The sequence below is a fragment of the Hesperophylax consimilis genome, chromosome 20 (genome assembly GCF_061612785.1).
Source record: "Hesperophylax consimilis isolate HC1 chromosome 20, BYU_Hcon_1.0, whole genome shotgun sequence".
NCBI lineage: Eukaryota > Metazoa > Arthropoda > Insecta > Trichoptera > Limnephilidae > Hesperophylax > Hesperophylax consimilis.
In genome coordinates this window covers 19,172,324-19,192,072 of record NC_142855.1, presented here as the reverse complement: position 1 = coordinate 19,192,072, position 19,749 = coordinate 19,172,324, and the positions used below count along the sequence as shown (strand labels likewise).

General features: G+C 34.7%; 1 protein-coding gene across 3 annotated transcripts in view; it reads right to left on the bottom strand.

The window, feature by feature from the left end:
• Gpat4 (Glycerol-3-phosphate acyltransferase 4) overlaps window positions 1-11,187 on the bottom strand; it is a 55,346-nt gene extending 44,159 nt beyond the window's left edge. For all 3 annotated transcript variants that reach the window (XM_089644282.1, XM_089644280.1, XM_089644281.1), the window contains exon 1: window positions 11,035-11,187. In XM_089644282.1, coding sequence (XP_089500408.1) covers window positions 11,035-11,187 — 153 coding nt within the window. The remainder of the gene's footprint in view (window positions 1-11,034) is intronic.
• Window positions 11,188-19,749: the final 8,562 nt, after the last annotated feature.

Here is a 19,749-nt window from a genome sequence, read left to right as displayed (position 1 = left end):
GACAAAAAGGCTGATGGATATAACCAGGGATAATATCCGAAGTCTCTAAGATATAAATATCTCAGAAACTTCTTTTGTACTTTCTGTATCTTTTGAGAGTAAGTTAAATCCATTGGTCACCATATTACAGAACCACTTTCCAAAATGCTACGTACTAAACTATAGTATAGCACACAAATGGAGTCTGGAGTTGATTAGCACAAATCCTAGCATTCTTAAAACTAGAAAATAGTCTAAAGTCATGGTGTTTGAAAGAGAGAGTACGAAAACAGTGTGCAATATAGTTGTGAATGAGGAATACTTGGAGCAGGTGGATGAGTTTGTGTATTTAGGAAGTATGTTCTAGAGCAGAGGTTCCAAAACTTTTTTGCCCCGTAGACCACTTGCCAAATATTTTTTTTCCGTAGACCCCCTGCCTGCCGAATATTGAGTTTTCCTAGAATTATTAACGTCCCATGTGATAATAATTTATTTTTTTAAGTAAAAATAATCCCTTCCCTTGCCTGCCCAACAACCGGGTGGCGGTAAAGTTGATGTGTCTTTTCATTGTGCAGACAGGGGGAACCTTTGTGAGGTATTACACCAAATGAAGATGAAGCAGGATAAGTAACGGGAATTTCTTTCTGTAGCTGGCCCTACAGAACTGCCCCTTAAGTTCTTTGTCAGTGCTTATTCCGGTCAGTTCTTCTTGTCACATGATATCCGATTCTTCAACGTTGCATTTCCAAAGTCAAAATGTCCTCAAACTTAGTTTTGAAGTCTGTGTGAAGTGCATTTAAATGTTGAACGTCATTATTACCCTAGACGTTTTTCAAAAACAAGTTGGGGAACTAGGAAAATTCGCGGCTTCCAATGTGCAATGTTTTGCTTGAATATATTAATTCTGACGAGAAAAGGAACGTAGACTCTATTTATATACCTCAATAAACAACTTTACGAAATATATAAATGCAAATAAGTAATTTCTCAGTCTATTATATCTGTGTTAGGTCTATTGTGTCATTTACGGAACTCCTAAATGTTGACTTGAGGTAAATGGGGGTCTGCTCGTATGTACCCCCATTTGAATCTCGTGGACCCCCAAATTTTTTCCTCGCAGACATAGATCCCCAGCATGCCGATATCGACCCCTGGGGGTCTATATAGACCACTTTGGGAATCTCTGTTCTAGAGAGATGGAAGGCTGACAGAGATTTTGAAAGAAGGACAGTAAGTGCAAAAAACTCCCAATAATTCTTTATGCGCCGACTATTTTCATAACAACTTATTTGTTTTTTGCAAAACAATGTTTTTGTAAATTGTACTGTCTTACCCGATAACGTGATTATATATTTATAAAAACAGTCAATAATCTACCATCAGCTGTTTCTCCAGAATAGCCGTACACAATGTAGTGCTGGCAGACTAAGGATGAAAGTAAGCTGAACACTTTAGAAATGAGATCCCTGAGATGTGTGGTAAAAACTATGTATGATCATGTGAAAAATGTGGAGATGGAGTAAGTGTGATGAGTAAGATTAAGAAAGGGACGCTTAGGAGGAGTGTAAGAATATCTGACGTGAATGGTGGAAAAAGTCGGAGACGCCCGAGGAAAACACGGCACAATCAAGTAAACCAAGAGTAAGTCAAGAGAATATGTATGAGACGATTTACTAATGTGAATGAAGCTGCCAACTCGGCACTAACAACTATCCATTTACATAAAGAAGAGCGTCTGTGGCGAGCGGCGTGAATTTTATTTTTATACAGATCTACAGTTTTATTCAGAGATTGATGAAATTTTGCACACTTGACTTTTAAAACAAGATGGAGGTCACTGTCTACATGAGATTTATAAAAACCACATCTTGGCCTTTGAAATAATCGAGTATTTTTTATATAAGTCTTTTTATAAGCCCAGAAAAAAATAATGTCTAAGGCCTATGAAAACTGCTTTAAAGTTCAAAATCTCGTACTTACGAAACCATTTTCGGTTATGATTTTATTGTATAGTGTGACAAATTAAGTTATTTATAAAAAGATTGGAAAAAAATTAAATATTTGTGCCTGAACATCCACAAAATAAAATAAAAGGCACTTTTTGGCCATGTTTTTTTTCTTGCATAAATCAAAACAGGCGGATGGTGGCGGGAATTTAAACCTTATCGCCATCTACGTAAAGTGTGTTATTGATAACGGCTCAATTTAAAATATTACACGACGTAGTGCATCGCCTTAATGTTAATGTTAGTTGTATGTTTCTACATAGTCATTAACCACTCGGAACATTAGAACGTCAAAAGACGTAAATATGATAATAGCGGTCAAGACATTAGAACGTCTTTTCACGTAAACGCGCGAGATTTTACAAAAATCGATTTATTTCCATCACTAGTATACGGATTGCCATGATTTAAAAAACAGAGTATCGATAATGAATAACGCTACGCGTCTGTATTCAACAATATCTATGGAATGTAGAGGTGCATTATCTAAGTCGATTGGATCTGTCATCTTGTTCGTTCATAATTTATTGCGTTTCTAAATAATTTATTAAAAATATTTTAGTTTGGACGGTTAATATTTTGAGGTGACTAATAGTTTTTAATTATATTTCTTCAATATATAAAGTGTTATTTCTTTATGATACTCAGAAAAAAGTACATTTTTCACAGCTTTGAAATAATGGTCAGCGATTTTTACATATTTTTGACGTTTTCAGAAAATGTATATTTAGAAACGCAAATATTTACGTATAACAAAACAATACGATAGTGAATTTCATAATCTTTCCAAAACATTTTTTAGAATGAGGCTACGTTTCCCAAAACGTGAGTTATGAAGCTTTTAACAAAACTCGTGAATAACACAAAAATTTTCACGTTTTGACAGTTCGCAAAGGAACACAAAGTAAATAAAAGTCTTTTTCTGAGAGGTTAAGATATAGGCTTAGTCATAAGTCACTAGATATAAGTCTTAGATATAAGTCAGTAGTTCTAGTATTAATTATTTAATAAATTTATTTGTACAGCGCCCTTGAGGTGATTTTTCACGAAAACGGCGCTATATAAATTAGCCAAATATTATATTTAAGAACGGGCAACATCGGGGACTTCAGCTAGTCTACTATGTAAGCCAACAACAGACAGAACAACAGTTCTGAAGTTTGTTTTAGTAAAAAAAAAAACAAGAAAACATGTTTATAATTACAGTAAAGTCTGCAAATAGCATTTTCAATATCTTCTGTTTAAATAACTAAAAATTTGTTCAAATAATCACATCAATGTTCAAGGTGCAGATCTTGGTAAAGTTTCCAAAATCTGCTCATTTCTTAAAACGCACAAATGACAAAAATAACACTTTCTTTTCTGTTTTTTTTTTTTTTTTTTTTTTTACAGTAATACCGCACAAGAGTCCCAACTGCTCCCGTCTGGAGCCAGTGAGACTATGGCATCCCCAATTGGGGTATGTTGTGAGGCTGAGGGTATTGGGGAGGGGAGGGAGATGGGGAAGAGGAAGGTGGGGAAGTACCTGGCTATTCAGATCTGGTCACCAAACACGGCTAAAGCCATTTCAAGCAACGTTTCAATTCTGAATGGTGGTCTTACACCAGGGCGATACTGAGAGTATCTTCCACTCTGGAACGTGCCGCAAATATACTATATATTATTTTAAATTAATTAATTGTGAAATAACACAAATTAATCAAATAAAATTTATTTGCGCACGCCGGGTTCGAACCCGCGACCTTCGGATCTGTAGTCAAAAGCGTATACCACTAGACCACGCCGGCCATCGTATTGTTTTTGTTTACTTACTACAAGAAACAACTATTTACGTCAGGGGAGATGCAAAAAATGCTTTAACAACTAAAGCCTTTTTTTTGCAATGCATTTCTCTTAGCGCCGTTAAGGTGATTTTGCACAAAAACGGCGCTATACAAATCATCAAAACATTATTATTATTAACCTTTCCTTATCTGTGGTGTGTATTTACTACACATTGCTTCTAAAAACTTTAAAAACTCTATAAATATAATAAATTCTGGGTTCAGATTTTAGGTATTCCTCCGTTATACATTTATGCAATGAATTAAAAAAATATATTTTACATAGTTTTCAAATTTAATTAAAAATCAGAGATTTTTGTTAAAAATCTGAAACAAATACACCAAAACAATCAACCGTGTGATACTGCTACGCGAAGAGTGTGCGAGGAAATGACACGCTATTGATGTCCCGCTTTAGTTCGCTACGCGGGAACATGAGAAATCCACACGTCCGCAGTTGTATTTTGATTTAGACCATTGATACCTACGACCGCACAGCTGTGTGTGTGCTAGCCGCAAGCCAGTCGGAGGCGGACCGTCGTTAGATGTGGACCCCTCGCACTTTTTTTAGCATCTGCCGATGGTTTTTTCATGTTTTCAGCAATTAAATTACAATTATTATCACTTTTGATAAAAAATATAATAAACATAAGCGACAAGCTATGAATATTCATATTTTTCCGATATTAAATCGCTTATTTTGAGATGTGTATTGACTACACAGCACCGGAACGCGTGGATTTTTTTAGCACAGTAAGGGAAAGGTTAAGATAACCGTCACAATACAGATTAATTACATTGTTTTTATGTGAATCAACTGCTCCCTACCGTCTGGAGCCAGTGAGACTATGGCATCCTCAATCGGGGTATGTTGTGAGGCTGAAGGTAGTGGGGAGGAGAAAGAGATAAGGGGAAGTATCTGGCTATTCAGATCTGGTCACAAAACACGGCTAAAGCCATTTCAAGCAACGTTTCAATTCTGAATGGTGGTCTTACACCAGGGCGATACTTAGAGTATCTTCCACTCTGGAACGTGCCGCAGATATACTATATATTATAAATATGCATATATGCAAAAAAATGCATTAACATCTAAAGCCTCTGACATTTTGCAATGTATTTTCTCTTAGGAGGGCAGTCAAAATACAGATTCCGCAGAAAATATTATCGCATTTCCTTTGATTCCAGATAGATTCGCTTGTTCTTGGAAGCAGATGACAAACTCTTTTAGTTAATTTTAATTACTACTTTACAGAAAACTAAAAAAAGTACGTAATTAGACAAATGTATTTTAGGTACTGTCACTATTTAACCTCTCAGAAAAGGACTTTTATTTACTTTGTGTTCCTTTGCGAACTGTCAAAACGCGAAAATTTTTGTGTTATTCACGAGTTTTGTTAAAAGCTTCATAACTCACGTTTTGGGAAACGTAGCCTCATTCTAAAAAATGTTTTGGAAAGATTATGAAATTCACTATCGTATTGTTTTGTTATACGTAAATATTTGCGTGTCTAAATATACATTTTCTGAAAACGTCAAAAATATGTAAAAATCGGTGACCATTATTTCAAAGCTGTGAAAAATGTACTTTTTTCTGAGTATCATAAAGAAATAACACTTTATATATTGAAGAAATATAATTAAAAACTATTAGTCACCTCAAAATATTAACCGTCCAAACTAAAATATTTTTAATAAATTATTTAAAAACGCAATAAATTATGAACGAACAAGATGACAGATTCAATCGACTCAGATAATGCACCTCTACATTCCATAGATATTCTTGAATGCAGACGCGTAGCGTTATTCATTATCGATACTCTGTTTTTTAAATCATGGCAATTCGTATACTAGTGATGGAAATAAATCGATTTTTGTAAAATCTCGCGCGTTTACGTGAAAAGACGTACTAATGTCTTGACCGCTATTATCATATTTATGTCTTTTGACGTTCTAATGTTCTGAGTGGTTAAGTATTGAAGACAATGTTAGAGATTGTTGAACAAAAATTTGAAACAGAAAAAGATACAGTCGCATCTAAGACTTGAACCCAGGATCCTTGCCTTGCCGGTGCATCGCTCTACCAACTGAGCTAATGGGACCGTTTTCCTTCAGTCATATTAACTGATTCTGGGCATTTCTTGATTATCCAACCATATTAAAAATTATGTCTTCTCTAAATGTATAAAACAAATTCACTATAAGTGTCTGTTTGTGCGCTTAGTTCTTCTAAACTATGCAATGGAGTTTGATAGGGTTTTCACTATCATTTAGAGAATTTGTTCCGGAAGGTTTATATATATAATACATGTATATTATATTTACGTCAGCTAGGAATATACAGGGTGTATCGGCACGTACCCGACAAACTTTAACCAGCTATTCCTTAGCACATTTGGAGTAAAAAATGTTATGGGCACTTTGCTGTCAGGTAACATTTTTTTTTTTATAAAAAATTTATTATTCATATTTTCACCACATGTCACGAATGTTTTATCCTTTGTCAAAGTTTGAAAACCCATCTGGCAATATTTTGTTCGAGTTTCGTTGAATAATGTACGTACGTACCTACGTTGGCGCGCTTTTACAATCACAGCGAAATGGCACGGCACCATTCGTCTCATTTTTAACTATTATTATTTAGTGTGTACGAAAGAGCGAGGAAACTTTTTGACGCACTTGCTAATAACAGCTGTTGAACACGAGCTTCAATGCAAATGACAGTGACGGAGTGTGGATTTTTTATTTATTTTTTGTTTTTAATGAAAAAAAAATGTTACCGGACAGCAAAGTGCCCATAACATTTTTTACTCCAAATGTGCTAAGGAATAGCTGGTTAAAGTTTGTCGGGTACTTGCCGATACACCCTGTATAAAAACTCAAGCCGCGTATGTTTGTGCTCGCAAAACTCGAAAAGTAGTTGACCGATATCGCTGAAAATTTCAAAGTTAGTTCTTATTAGTGTCAAGAGTGTTTAGAGGTAGCTTTGAATAGCAGAAGAAGTCGGGGACGCCCGAGGAATACTTAGCGCAACATCTCTTCACTGGAATGAGATAAGTAGGCGAATTAAGTCGATGTAATGTAATATTTTAACAGTAACATTGAGGTATACAGTAGTGGATGGTGGAAGGAGTCGGAGACGCCCAAAAAGACATCAGTCACCAGTTTATAATAATTGTGAGAATTTACTATAATTTCGTTTTATTTAGCAACAAATTTCTATTTTTAAATCCCGAACGATAGAAAAAATTCGAAAATGACTAGATAACAAAAAAATTTTTTTAAATAATTCTATATCTTAAAAGTCAAATAACGTTATCTACAAAAAACATACCAACAATTCGAGGGATTAAAGTCACAACATTTTCTACAAAAAACATACTAATACGAATTAATTTTGGAGGTAATGGAAACTGTGGGGAATTAAAACATGTTTTGTGGGAAGTTTAAACATCTATTGTGGGGAATTTAAACATCTGTTTTGAGGAATTTAAGCATCTATTGTGGGTATTTTAGAACATATGCATTGGCAACCTTGAAGATAGCTCAAATAATGACCTGGCAGGAATTATGACTGGAGTTTATTATGCATATACCATGGAAGCGCCTGTTTCTCAGGTGTTAATGTTCTAATTCCATTCACTGCGTGTCTCACAATATCATCCCAAAAACAACAGTCAAACTTCTCGGTGTCAATTTAGATTCAGACTTTTCATTTAAAAGTCAAATAAATAGGACTGTAAGCACCGGTTTTTTTTACCTAAGACAACTCAAGTCTGTCCGAAGAAACCTTCCTACAGAAGCAACAAAACTACTCATCAACTCTTACGTCTCGATTACTGCAACGGCATTTATGCCAGCCTTCCAAAATATCAAATTGACAAACTTCAATCAGTGTTTAATGCAGCAGCACGGCTCATAAGCGGGGTTTCTAAATATTCACACATTTCAGAACACCTTCGTAACCTTCATTTTCTCAAGTGCCCTGAAAGAATCCAGTACAAACTGTGCTGGATGGTGTTTAAATCAATCAATGAAATGGCCTCACCCTACATCTCTGAACTATGCATCCCGGAAAACACTGGTCTGAGGCAGTCAACTCTTAGATCAGCAACATCATCAACAAATACTAAGTTTGGTGATCGCGCTTTCGGAGTATCTGGGCCGAAGGCTTGGAATAAACTCCCTCCGGAACTAAGATCCATAACAAGTCCAACAGAATTCAGGTCTAAACTAAAAACTTACCTTTTTAAGCTGTCGTACCCTTAAATTAAATATACCATTCCTAAGAGAAAATCCAGTTATATCCAATTTTCCAATTATGTCCTAAATCCTGTATCTAAATTTCGCCAATAAACAATTAGATAATGTTAATTAAGTGTTAATCTCAAGTGACCTACCAGGTAAGTATTGTACTGTATATTATCTCCATAAATAGTTAAGTAATAACATAGATCGCTGTAGAAATGTATTATAAGTTTGTACAGCGCCCTTGAGGTGATTTTGCACAAAAACGGCGCTATACAAGTCATCCAATTATTATTATTATTATTTTATAACCTGGCACGCCAAGACTGAGGGCAATTAGCCCGACAGCTGGAATGAAGCAGGACGGCAAACAAGCCGAATACTTCTTCAGACGGCAGTTTGGAGTGATCTACCCCACAAGAGAGGAATGGAACACGGTTTCAGGTCCTACCTTCAAACAGGAACGAATCTTGTTCACAGATGGATCCAAGATGGAGGAGGGAACAGGGAACGGGTCTGTCTGCAGGTATCCAAGAGGGAACTCAGTATTTAGTACTGTGTTTCAAGCTGAGATGGAAGCCATCTTGGCCTGCGCATAGGAGAATATACGTATTGGGTACAGGAATAAGAACATAAGCATATGTTCCGATAGCCAGGCAGCCCTAATGGCACTGGGAAGTAACTCCAGACTGGTGATGGAATGCAGGACTGTTCTTACAGAACTCGCTACCATCAATAAAATAACCCTAATCTGGGTACCAGGACATAAAGGTATTGAGGGCAACGAGCGGGCTGACGAACTAGCAAGGAAAGGGGCAAAAGCACCACTTGTAGGATCTGAGCCGGCCGTAGGAGTAATTACATATTGATAGGTGGGTCAAATCCCAGCACCGCAAAGCATGGGAGAGGGCACCTGGAATGAGACAATCCAAAATACTCATAAAAGGACCAGACCGTAGACGAACCAAGAAACTACTCGATATGGACAGAAACTCACTGAGGGAACTGGTAGGACTACTAACGGGATACTGCCATCTCAGGAGACACATGCAGTTGTTGGGAGTGGAAAACACCAAGAGGATGAAGAGACTCCAATTCACCTATGGTGCCAATGTCCTGTCCTGGTGGGAACTAGGCGCAGATACCTGGGGAGACATACAGTAGAACCAGAAGACATAGCCACATACCCAATGACAACCCTGGTGAACTTTATTAAAGGGACTGGGTTGTTGTTAAAGGACTGAAGTAAAATGGGGGACAGCACAATGGGCCTATGGCCTAAGTGCTCACGGGAACTATGTAAAAACCTAGCACGCACCGCCAAACACATCTATTGTGATATAAACTACTTGTTCATTCATATCATATCATATCATACATACCTATTCTTCTGTTATAAAGACTTGACGTGCCATACCCTACCGGTAATAAGGATGGAAAACATACACACTACCAGCTTCGTTCACATCATAGACATTCAAATTGACAGACCAACCCATCGGGGAAAGGAGAACAAACCATGTTGCGCGGAGCGGACAAGTGACGTATCTGTCTCCTTTATATGATTTGTCAATAAATGGATCTGACCAGGCGGTTTGTTTAAAAATGAACACTCAATGAGCAGGCTCCATTAAAATATCTGTAGAGCAGACTCAGCAAGCCCACATTGCGTCCGTGCATTAGAGGTGGCAATCGGTCTGTTAACAATGGATTGTCAATCAGACGGACCACCCTCCTTTGCACAGAATCAAGTAGGTATATGAAGTATTGTGGGGCTCCAGGCCAGAGGTGGCTGCCAAATGAATCCACAAGACGCCCAGTTTGTTGGAAGCCATATTTACTTGGGCTTCTATAGATCCCATACTAGAGGTCTGATATACTCCATCTGATATCTCATACATAATCTTACTTTGACAACTTAATTATTTGATTCACTTTGTCGTGCCATGTATTCGTTTATTATTCCAAAAGATTAATTTATAAAATAATGCTATCTTTATTATAGAGAAACATTAAAATTCAATTTTAAAATCTCCGAAAGCCGAAAACATAACCTAAAAACAAACGTCAATTCGAGTCGCAATATGCAAAATAAGCCGCCATAAGTGATCAATTTTACGTCTTGTGATGAAACAAATATAAAACACCTATTAATAACGTGTAATACACTTGAAACGGGTTCAAAATACAATCATTCATAGCAATAGTAGGTAAATAATGTCAAGTGACTCATTATTCGCTGTCACTTGAAATTATTGCAAGTAATTTTTGAGACACGAAATATAATAATATATTTTTGATGAAATGTTTGGTGTTTTTTTTATTTCAAACTCCTTTGAAAGGTTTATTAGAATGGGGGGAGCGAGGATACGAGAAGATGTTGGTCAGGAAGCATCTTGCTATTCAGACCTGATCAAAAACACGGATAAATTCATTTCAAACATAATTGAATATTGAATATGTTAAGGCCTACAAACACACTAAATTTGCACAGTCTCTTCGTTCAAATCCATATATCGTCTTATTCTGTCATAATGATATCTAATAATGTTATAAATAATATATTTTGTACACGAAATCCATAGCTACGACAAAATGTAATAGTTTAATTAAAATTTACATTAAAAAATGTTCCATATTATCTAAATTAAATGTAAATATTTAATGTGTTCTGTCATTTTGTCACAAATATCGTATTTGGGACACGAAATTCGATATACACACGACAAAATGTGTTTGTTGTTTTGAGTAAAACTCGCATTAAAATGCTAAAATAGAACATAATGTATTAATATTTTTACACTAAGAATATGATTGTATACGACATTTGGTATTAATAAAAAAATTATATAAATATGTCGTTATTCAATATAATATTGTACATTGTATGTGCCACTTGTGATATATTAATTTATTATGACATTTTGTATGGGATGCATGGTTGAATTGTGGTTGGTTTTTTAATGAAAACTAACCTCGAATAATTTGAGTAATATGTTGACGTAGAGTCTGCGAACGCCTAGAGATTTTCCAATGGAGGCGAGGAATATCACGCAAAGTATAAACAACAGGAAAGGAGTGAAAAGGAGCGTCCAAAGCACCGACACGGCTGTCGCTATGACCGACATTGTGAAACTGACAGAAATTTATTTGTTGCACGTAGTGATGGGATTATTTAATTTCGATTATCTGTCTGTCTTCTAAATTACGCAACGAATTTTGATAGAGTTTTCACTATCATTCAGAAAATTTCTTCCGGAAGGTTTATATCATGTTTATCATCGTAAGTAGAGAAAAGTCGATGTTTTGTAATCATCGTAAGTCGTAAATATAAATTTTCGGGCGCTTACATTGCTAACGCTGGCTAAAACTTATGAGATCAAAATAATTTACTACGGAATTTTATGTCTTAAAAAGGCCTACAGAAAAATCCACGATGGTATATGTCTAGCTCCTAAGGATAACCCCCATCAACGCCGGGAACAAGTCAGATAGTTAGTAATAAAATATTCAACGATTTCCGTTATTGCCCAATAACCATGTGCAATATGTAACATCATTCAAGATTTTCATTAATTTAAATGTGCATTACAAGAATTTATTAGAATGAACTTGAATGATATTATCTAGTTTAATATTGAAGAAGTAATTAGAACACTAGTAAAACTAAACGAAACATGAAGTAGAACTAGACACAGAAAAATAACCAAAAAGATAAGGACGGGTTGTTTCAGAGAATTTGAATAATTTTTCACATTTCAAAGTTAATTTTAAAGTTCTGTTATTATTTCAGTTCTTTCAAGTAACTGGCCTATAGTGATATAATCACAGAACTTGAATAGGATATTCACAAAACTCGCAAATGAAAGTTGAAATTTGATGAACTGTTCAAATTTTATGAAACGACCTATCCTAAGGACGGGTTGTTTCGGAGGATTTAAACAATTCATCAAATTTCAATGTTGATTTCCGGGTTCTGTGAAAGTCCTATTTAAGTTCTGTTAGTATATAAGCATAGGGTAGTTGCTTGACAGAACTGAAATAAAAACAGAACTTGAAAAAATCTTTCACAGAACCTGAAAATTAACTTTGAAATTTGAAGAATTTTTCAAATTCTCCGAAACAACCCGTCCTAAGTGTACGTTTGGTAGTGCCTATTGGGAGTCTGTATTTTTGAATAATATTGCACAATTGCACATTAAATTTTGTCCCCATCACTATACGCAAAAATGTCGTATGTTTTTAGGCGTCGTTAATATGCGCGCAAGCCGTCAAACAGAGTTCATTCACGGCGCCTTTTGTGCCAATGAAACGCGACTCTTTGATACAACTCTGTTTATAATTGGTCCAATTTAGTAAAGATGGCGGCCGGAATTAGATTTTTAACAGGTGTCCGGCGTGCTTAGATGTCTGTGTTGCCAATTTATGAAAAAATATATTTAAAAATTATTTCGAGAAATTATTATTTTAAACGATCGAAAACATGTGCTCCTCAAACGATTTTTTTAGAACGACAAACATTCCTAATAATTGAATTACTCCTATTAATCATTAGGATGGGTGCATGTTGCTTGTGCAATGATGGAGGGCATAGCTAGCTATTGAACCGGCGACGCCGCGTGGAAACCCATAGCTATCGATCAGTCGGCCATTATTTTTTCAAATAAAATCAGGATTGAAAGATACTCTCAGTATCGCCCTGGAGAGGGTTACAAGTTCGATCGTTTGCTAGCTAAGTACTCCGTCACTCAACAACCAACATTTTCACACCATTATTCATAACGCAACTAACAAGTCCGGTGGTGGGTCAAAAACGACCCAGTGTTCACTAAAATAATTATTTCTCTATACATGTTTCGTTGAGGCTAATTTCCTAATGTGTAATTTTTTATCAAATATTTACCCACAATTTGAGGTAAAAATAAATATGATGTGGCAAGGTTCAAATGAGTTGTCAGCAGGGGCGGATCTAAGACTAGAAAGCATATATATACCCTCTAAAAGAAGTCAGCAAAACCGTATCTGGGGGGCCCTTAAGGGGAGGGGATATTGGAGGATGTTTACACATTAGTCCAATTTTTATAAATAATCTCGAAGCCTGTGGAACTATGGTACCCCCTACGTAAGTGAAATAGCCAATGGAATGGAAAATTAATTTGTTATAACTGTCGCAATCATACAGAAAATCTCCGCAGGGGAATTTTTTTTTATGGTCACTGGAGTACCTATGTGGTGTGTAATTAATACATTCACAAAGACACGGAAAAAACACAGTAGCCGATTTTTTTTAAAGTTCGCAGGGCAAACCGATAAATGCTTTCGGTTTTTATTTTTCGGAAAATCAGTGTTCTAACAATATTTAGAAGGAATCCTTTGGGATTTTCTTAAATGAAAATATTTTAATATTATTTAAAACTGAATCCTTTAAAACTTATTAGCTTAACTCGCTAGTAGCCAAATGGACAAATGCGTTGGATTCCCACCAAAGCGTTGCATGTTGCATACAATGCTCGCTAATTACTTCATCATTGCACAAGCGAACATTTTCCGCTTATGTGTGATACATTTCATTCCGAGGACTACGTCCTCAATGGGTACCTATTTTAACGCTTGTGCTTATCTGAATTCAAATCATCAGTTACAATTTTGAACATTTTAAAGAAAATTTGAGTCGCTATTTGAAATACTATCCATATGGACAAAGTATTGTCCAAATGGCGTATATTTATATATTGGACTATACGAAATACACCTACAAAAAGTGATATAAAGTCATGAAAAGTGATGAAACAAAAACTAGGTTAAATAGGTTACTATTTAATTTAGTTTTGTTTCATCACTTTTAATGACTCTATATCACTTTTTAAGGATGTGTTTAATAAGGAAGTTGAGTCCATTTTTTTTATTTTTTTTTATCAATGTTCGCATTCAAACTTAAATACTGGTATTTTTTTTTTTTTTTTAAAGTTTGTTTTCATAATTAAATTAATTCTCAAAGTTTAAATTTTATTAAGCCCGCCAAAACGAGCGGAATCCGAGCGGTAAGAGGCGGGGTGTGGTGTGACGTCATTAGAACTGTGAAAACCACGACGCTCAAGCATTTTGTATGGAAAAAATTTTAATTCTTCAACAAGGAATTCCAGTAATTTTTTTACCAATGTTAACCGTCTATTAGAATTGATGTTATTAAAAAAAAAGAAAATTGATTAAGATTTCATAGTTAAATTAATATTTTAAGTTAGAATATTTGCTTTTCCCGCCCGGTACGGTACTGTACGGTATTGCCGTCGCTATTTGTTGACGTTCCACGCGCTAATTCAGTACCACCGCGCAGAAAAGTAAAGACCAAAAGTAAAATAACGGTTTACAGCCCAGTTCACTGTGAGACCTTTCTGGGCGGCCGGCGGCCTGAAGTGTATCACATGCGATGTGACATGTATAATAATAAAAACTTCTAAGTTATGCAATAAACAACATATTATTATAAAGCACTATACGAATATGTATCTTTAGAAATCCATTTCATATAATAATAACAACAAATACGTACATATATTTGACAAACCCAAATAAACCTTTGGCCTATACACCTCTCTCATCTAAACCGACCATCTCTCATGTAATAGAAAGAGATGCACCATAGGTGATCCGTTGAACGTACAAGTCACGACACATGTGACGTCAGAATTCTTTCGACCAATCGTGGAGCGTCTACAGTCTATTGCTATTGAATGCTTTTTCAAGAACGTTTAACTAATTCTAAGAATAATAATATAGAAATATATTTATATTTTTAGAATCGATATTTTTTTATCTACATGAACATATTTTTTATAAGTCAAAATATTTTTCACTCAACTTCCTTATTGTCATTTTGATGAAATATCATGGAACCATTTTCTAGTAGAAAATACTATCTATATTTATTTATTTATTAACGGACATCGTCCAAACTACAACATAATAACACGAATACAGTAAAATGAAAAATACAGGAGTAGACAAACGTACATGAAAGCAAAGACATAAGGCAGATATAATATAAGAAAATAAAGTGACAAGTCGAATCAAGTCAAGACTACGCCGTGGGTCAGGACCACAGGACACTTATAATATTCCGTCACTTGTTTAGCGACCGGCAAAAATCATTCAGACTTATCCTAAAAAAGTTAAGGTTTTGACTTGAGTTGACCAGTCTACATTTTTTTTTTTTTTATTTTTTTTTTTTTATTAAATTTAATATAATTACATATAATACAATATAAGATATGGGTAGTCCCACAAAGCTGTGACAATCAGCTTGTCTGTAGGTTCTACCATTTAATGTTATAACATAATATACATTAGCTTAAGTTTAAATATTAATACCAAATATAATGTTTAGGATAGATAAACGTTTTGCTCATTTATTAACCACTTTTTTGTCAGTTTAGGGCAGGGTTCCTCATTATTTTTCAAGTTAAAGTTTTCATTAAATTTGTTATAAATCACAGGTATCAAATAGTCAAGTGTTCTGCTACCATACTTATTTGATATTAGTGGAATTTTTAGGCCTTTTTTTTCAGTAAATCTTGTTTTGTGACTATGCACCAATGGCTTTTTGTACGCATTTTCTCCTGCATTATCCATAATTATAATAAACCAGAGAAGCCCTTTAATTGGGAGTAGGCCCTCAGAGCCATACAGTAATTTTAAGTTGTTTCTTTGTTTGTAAATGCTAGGTTTAACAATTTTTTTAATTATAGCAGTTTGTAGATTTTGAATGAATTTAATATTAATATTACCCGAGTGTCCCCAAGTTCGAATTCCATATCTAAGTATTGATTCGACCATAGAATGATATATAAGTTTGAGAGTACATCGAGGACAATATATTCTGATAGACATACATATTCTGGACAATGGTGAATAATATCCATAATTTGTCGAATGATGGTTGAGGAAGAGCAGTTCATTATTTCTGAGTCTTTGCGAGGGGATATTGAAGGGAATGAGTTGCAGTAGAGTAGGTGAATCAATAATACCATTTATAATTTAGAAGAAGCAAATGAGAAAAATACAAATAAATATTAAACAAATATTGTCCAAATGGACCATACATTTTATTTTTTTATTAAAGCGACTATTCAAACATTGTACATACAAAATATGATGTTAAATATATGTATAGTAAATTGTATTTCTTACTCCTCACTATTTCGTTTTTAATGTTTTTTCATTAATCGCTTTCAGCCAGATTTTTATTCTTGATTTGTAATCATTCAAATTTTCTATTCGCTTTACATTAGGGGAAAGGATGTTGTGGAGTTTCGTCACAAAATAAATATAATTTCTTTGTCCGAATGTGCTTTTATGACCTGGAATATTTTTTATGTCATTGAGATTGGACCTTGTTTGATGAATACGCGGTATTGTAGAGGATTCAGTATTTTTCAATAGTTTCATAGTATATTTTTAGCATATATTTGTTGTACATTTACTAGTCGAAAATATATTTGTTCTACATATTTACTAGTAAAAAATACAATCCATATGGGCAATATATTGTCCAAATGAACAAAAATTTGTCTAAATCTAAATGAACACAATATTGTATCACATATATTACTGCAATACTGTAATTTTTTGCTGTTGCTAAATATCATTACTTAAGGCGAAGCTTAATGCCAAATCACTATTTTGATTAATCTTTATAACGAATTGGTGTACATTATGAATACCAAAAAATATGCTTTAAATAAATTGAAGGTTTTTCTATCGTTTCGCTTGAGTAGAATACAAATAAAAAATAAATTACTCAATAAAAAATATAAATGGAAACTAATAAAATATTTTTTCAATAGAAATATATGAACGCATAAAGGGAACAACTTTTAAAAAATACAGTATTATAGTTAAAATTATCTGTGACAGTTTCACTTGATTAACTTTTTTGCTTTCTTATGAAATTATTTACAAAATAAATAAAAACCAGTTTTGTGCTTGAAATCGAACGTTTCTAGACTCCGTTTGTCAAACGATTTTAATGCCTATTATGTACCTACAATATTAGATATACCAAGATTATACACATTTTCGCTTGTAGCTTCCTCTTAAATGCAAGTATATATAAGTTTTTTTTGTGTTTCATAATTACCCACAGAGATATAAAAAAAGACTTAAAAAATAGCAAACACTGCACATTATTCCCAATTCCTAAATAATCTGGAAGCCCGTAGAACAAGGGTATCAACTGGAGTGAGTAACGAATTTCACCTATTGGGGTACCTACGTGGTGTGGGTGAAGGGAGTGGAATATATATATTATTTTTAAATTAAACTTTTGAACATAATATTACAATTCAGGTTTTACATAGCTCCTGTTTTGTATTTATACTACTCTTCCATTAAAAGCATTTGCTTGTGGGTGGAAGAGGAGTGTACATTTGCAAAAAAATAATGGTAATAATGATAATGCATTATTTGGTGAAATAATTAACATATTTTAAATTAAAGATTTATGTTTCATTAAGGTAAATACCAAAGATATTAGAAGAACGAGATGTGCTATGAGCAGTTCATACTGTGTGGAATTGTTTTGCCCAGTGTCGCCGGTTTTGTTCACCAATACTACTGCACACCTTCTCTTACGCTAAGGTATCCGCACTAATACAGAGAACAGATTTCTGTGCGTACACGTCCCGATAGTATTCAAAGTACCCTAATTAGGTAGTACTCCGCCTACGGTCCGGCGGCCAACATAGCATATCTCTTTCTTCTAATATCTTTGGTTAATACATTCACAAAGACACTGATAAAGATTGGTATCATTTTTGACTTCTAGCCGGGGCCCTCTCCGAGGTTGGGATCTAATGGAAAGTCTGATATATTATTGTCTTCAATGTGAACCATTTTCACAGCATCTCCAAAGATATTACGCCGTAAGGAACTGGAACTGATTTGCTGTTGGGGGTTCCTGCGTGAAGTTTTTCCTTTTTTTATCTTATGCGGGCGCAATTGGAGAGGTCCACTCTACGCGCAGAATTGCCAAGGCGCTGAGAATACCAAACAGTTCTACCACATCGACCTTGTAATTATTTTTTCACAAAATCGGCGCTACACAAAAATACAAATCATCCTCATATTATTGACTACAGTGATCACCTATATAATGGATTAGACATCTACCGTTTTGATAAGGGCCATCAATATTTTAGTTTGGCTCAGGGTCGACCCCGGGTGACGTCCTCAAGAGTAAGATTCTGGTAAAAAGACGTTAATTTTAGCCAGAATACCTTTTAGTCAGAAGAAGATAGGAATGAGGAAGGTGGGGAAGTACCTGGCTATTCAGATTTAGTCACAAAACACAGCTAAATTCATTTGAAGCAATGTTTTGATTCTGATTGGTGATCCTTCACAAGAATAACACTGGGAGTATCTTCCACTCTGGAACGTGCATCCTCGGGCTTTACACAATTTTTTCGAAACCAAACTTAGACAGTAATATTGCTATTATTGTAGAAAGCAATCACTTTGTGGTTTGTCATATTTAATAAAATAAAATACTTTTTTGTTTTAAAACCACGATATTTATTAATTTAAGAACCGACCGGTTTCGCTTTACTTAAGCATCATCAGGGTACAAATTAATATTTTAAAACAAAAAAGTATTTTATTTTATTAAATATTGCTATTGTTTTGACAGTTAAGTGTGCAAAATTTCATCAATCTCGCAAATAATAAAACTGTAGATTTGTATAAAAATCAAACAAGCGACACCTGCTATAGAACTCTTTCATGTAAATAGATTATTTTACATAAATAAATTATTAAACAACACAAATAAAATTTATTTGAGCACTGCGGGATTTGAACATGCCACCTTTGGATTTATAGTCAAGGATCGTGACCACTCAACCACGGAGGCGGTCACTATCTGAGAGTATTATTATCGGAATGACTGTATAGTTAAGGTTTGTTCTAAACAGAAGTGGTGCCCTCTGTTTTTTAAAAAAAGAACCGCTGAAGTATCTGCTAGTTATTATTATTATTGGAAGCACATTTTTTTCGTTTGCATTATTATTAATTATAAAAAAAGTGTTTTTTTTACTTTTCCTCATCGATAGACCAGCCAATCAGGGGAAGGGGAACAAACCAAGTTGCGCAGAGCGCGGACGGCAGAGTGGCCGTCTTCATTTCTGTGATTTGTCAATAAATGAATCTGACATTATACAGGCAACTCGCACTGTTTAAAAATTACTAATCATTTTTACAATAGTGCGCAAATTACTGGCTGCGTAAAAAACTTTACTACAAATCAGGTAAACAAAAGTTTGGGCTTATTTCATAAATGTAATATTAGTTAGACACTTTTATAAATGTGTTATAATTTATCCATCTCACTCATTTTTAGCGGCGCTACACTAGGCAGTTGGTTTAAAATCGAACATTCAGATCCTGCGCCAAAAAGTCCCACAGCGGACAGCGCTGCAAAACTTCGCCTCACTTTAATTTTCTGCGCAGGGTCTGATTATCTCAATATGTGCTCCTCGTTGGTTAATGTGAGACTGATGTTGTAGTTTATTCGAAGCATTCTCGCACACTCCTGGTGACAAAAATGTCACGTGGTTTGCCTTCAGCTTGTCGAAAAGACACCCAGATTTAAGGTTAGGGCAAGTTTATCAATTTGGTCTAGGCTTTTCTTACATTTA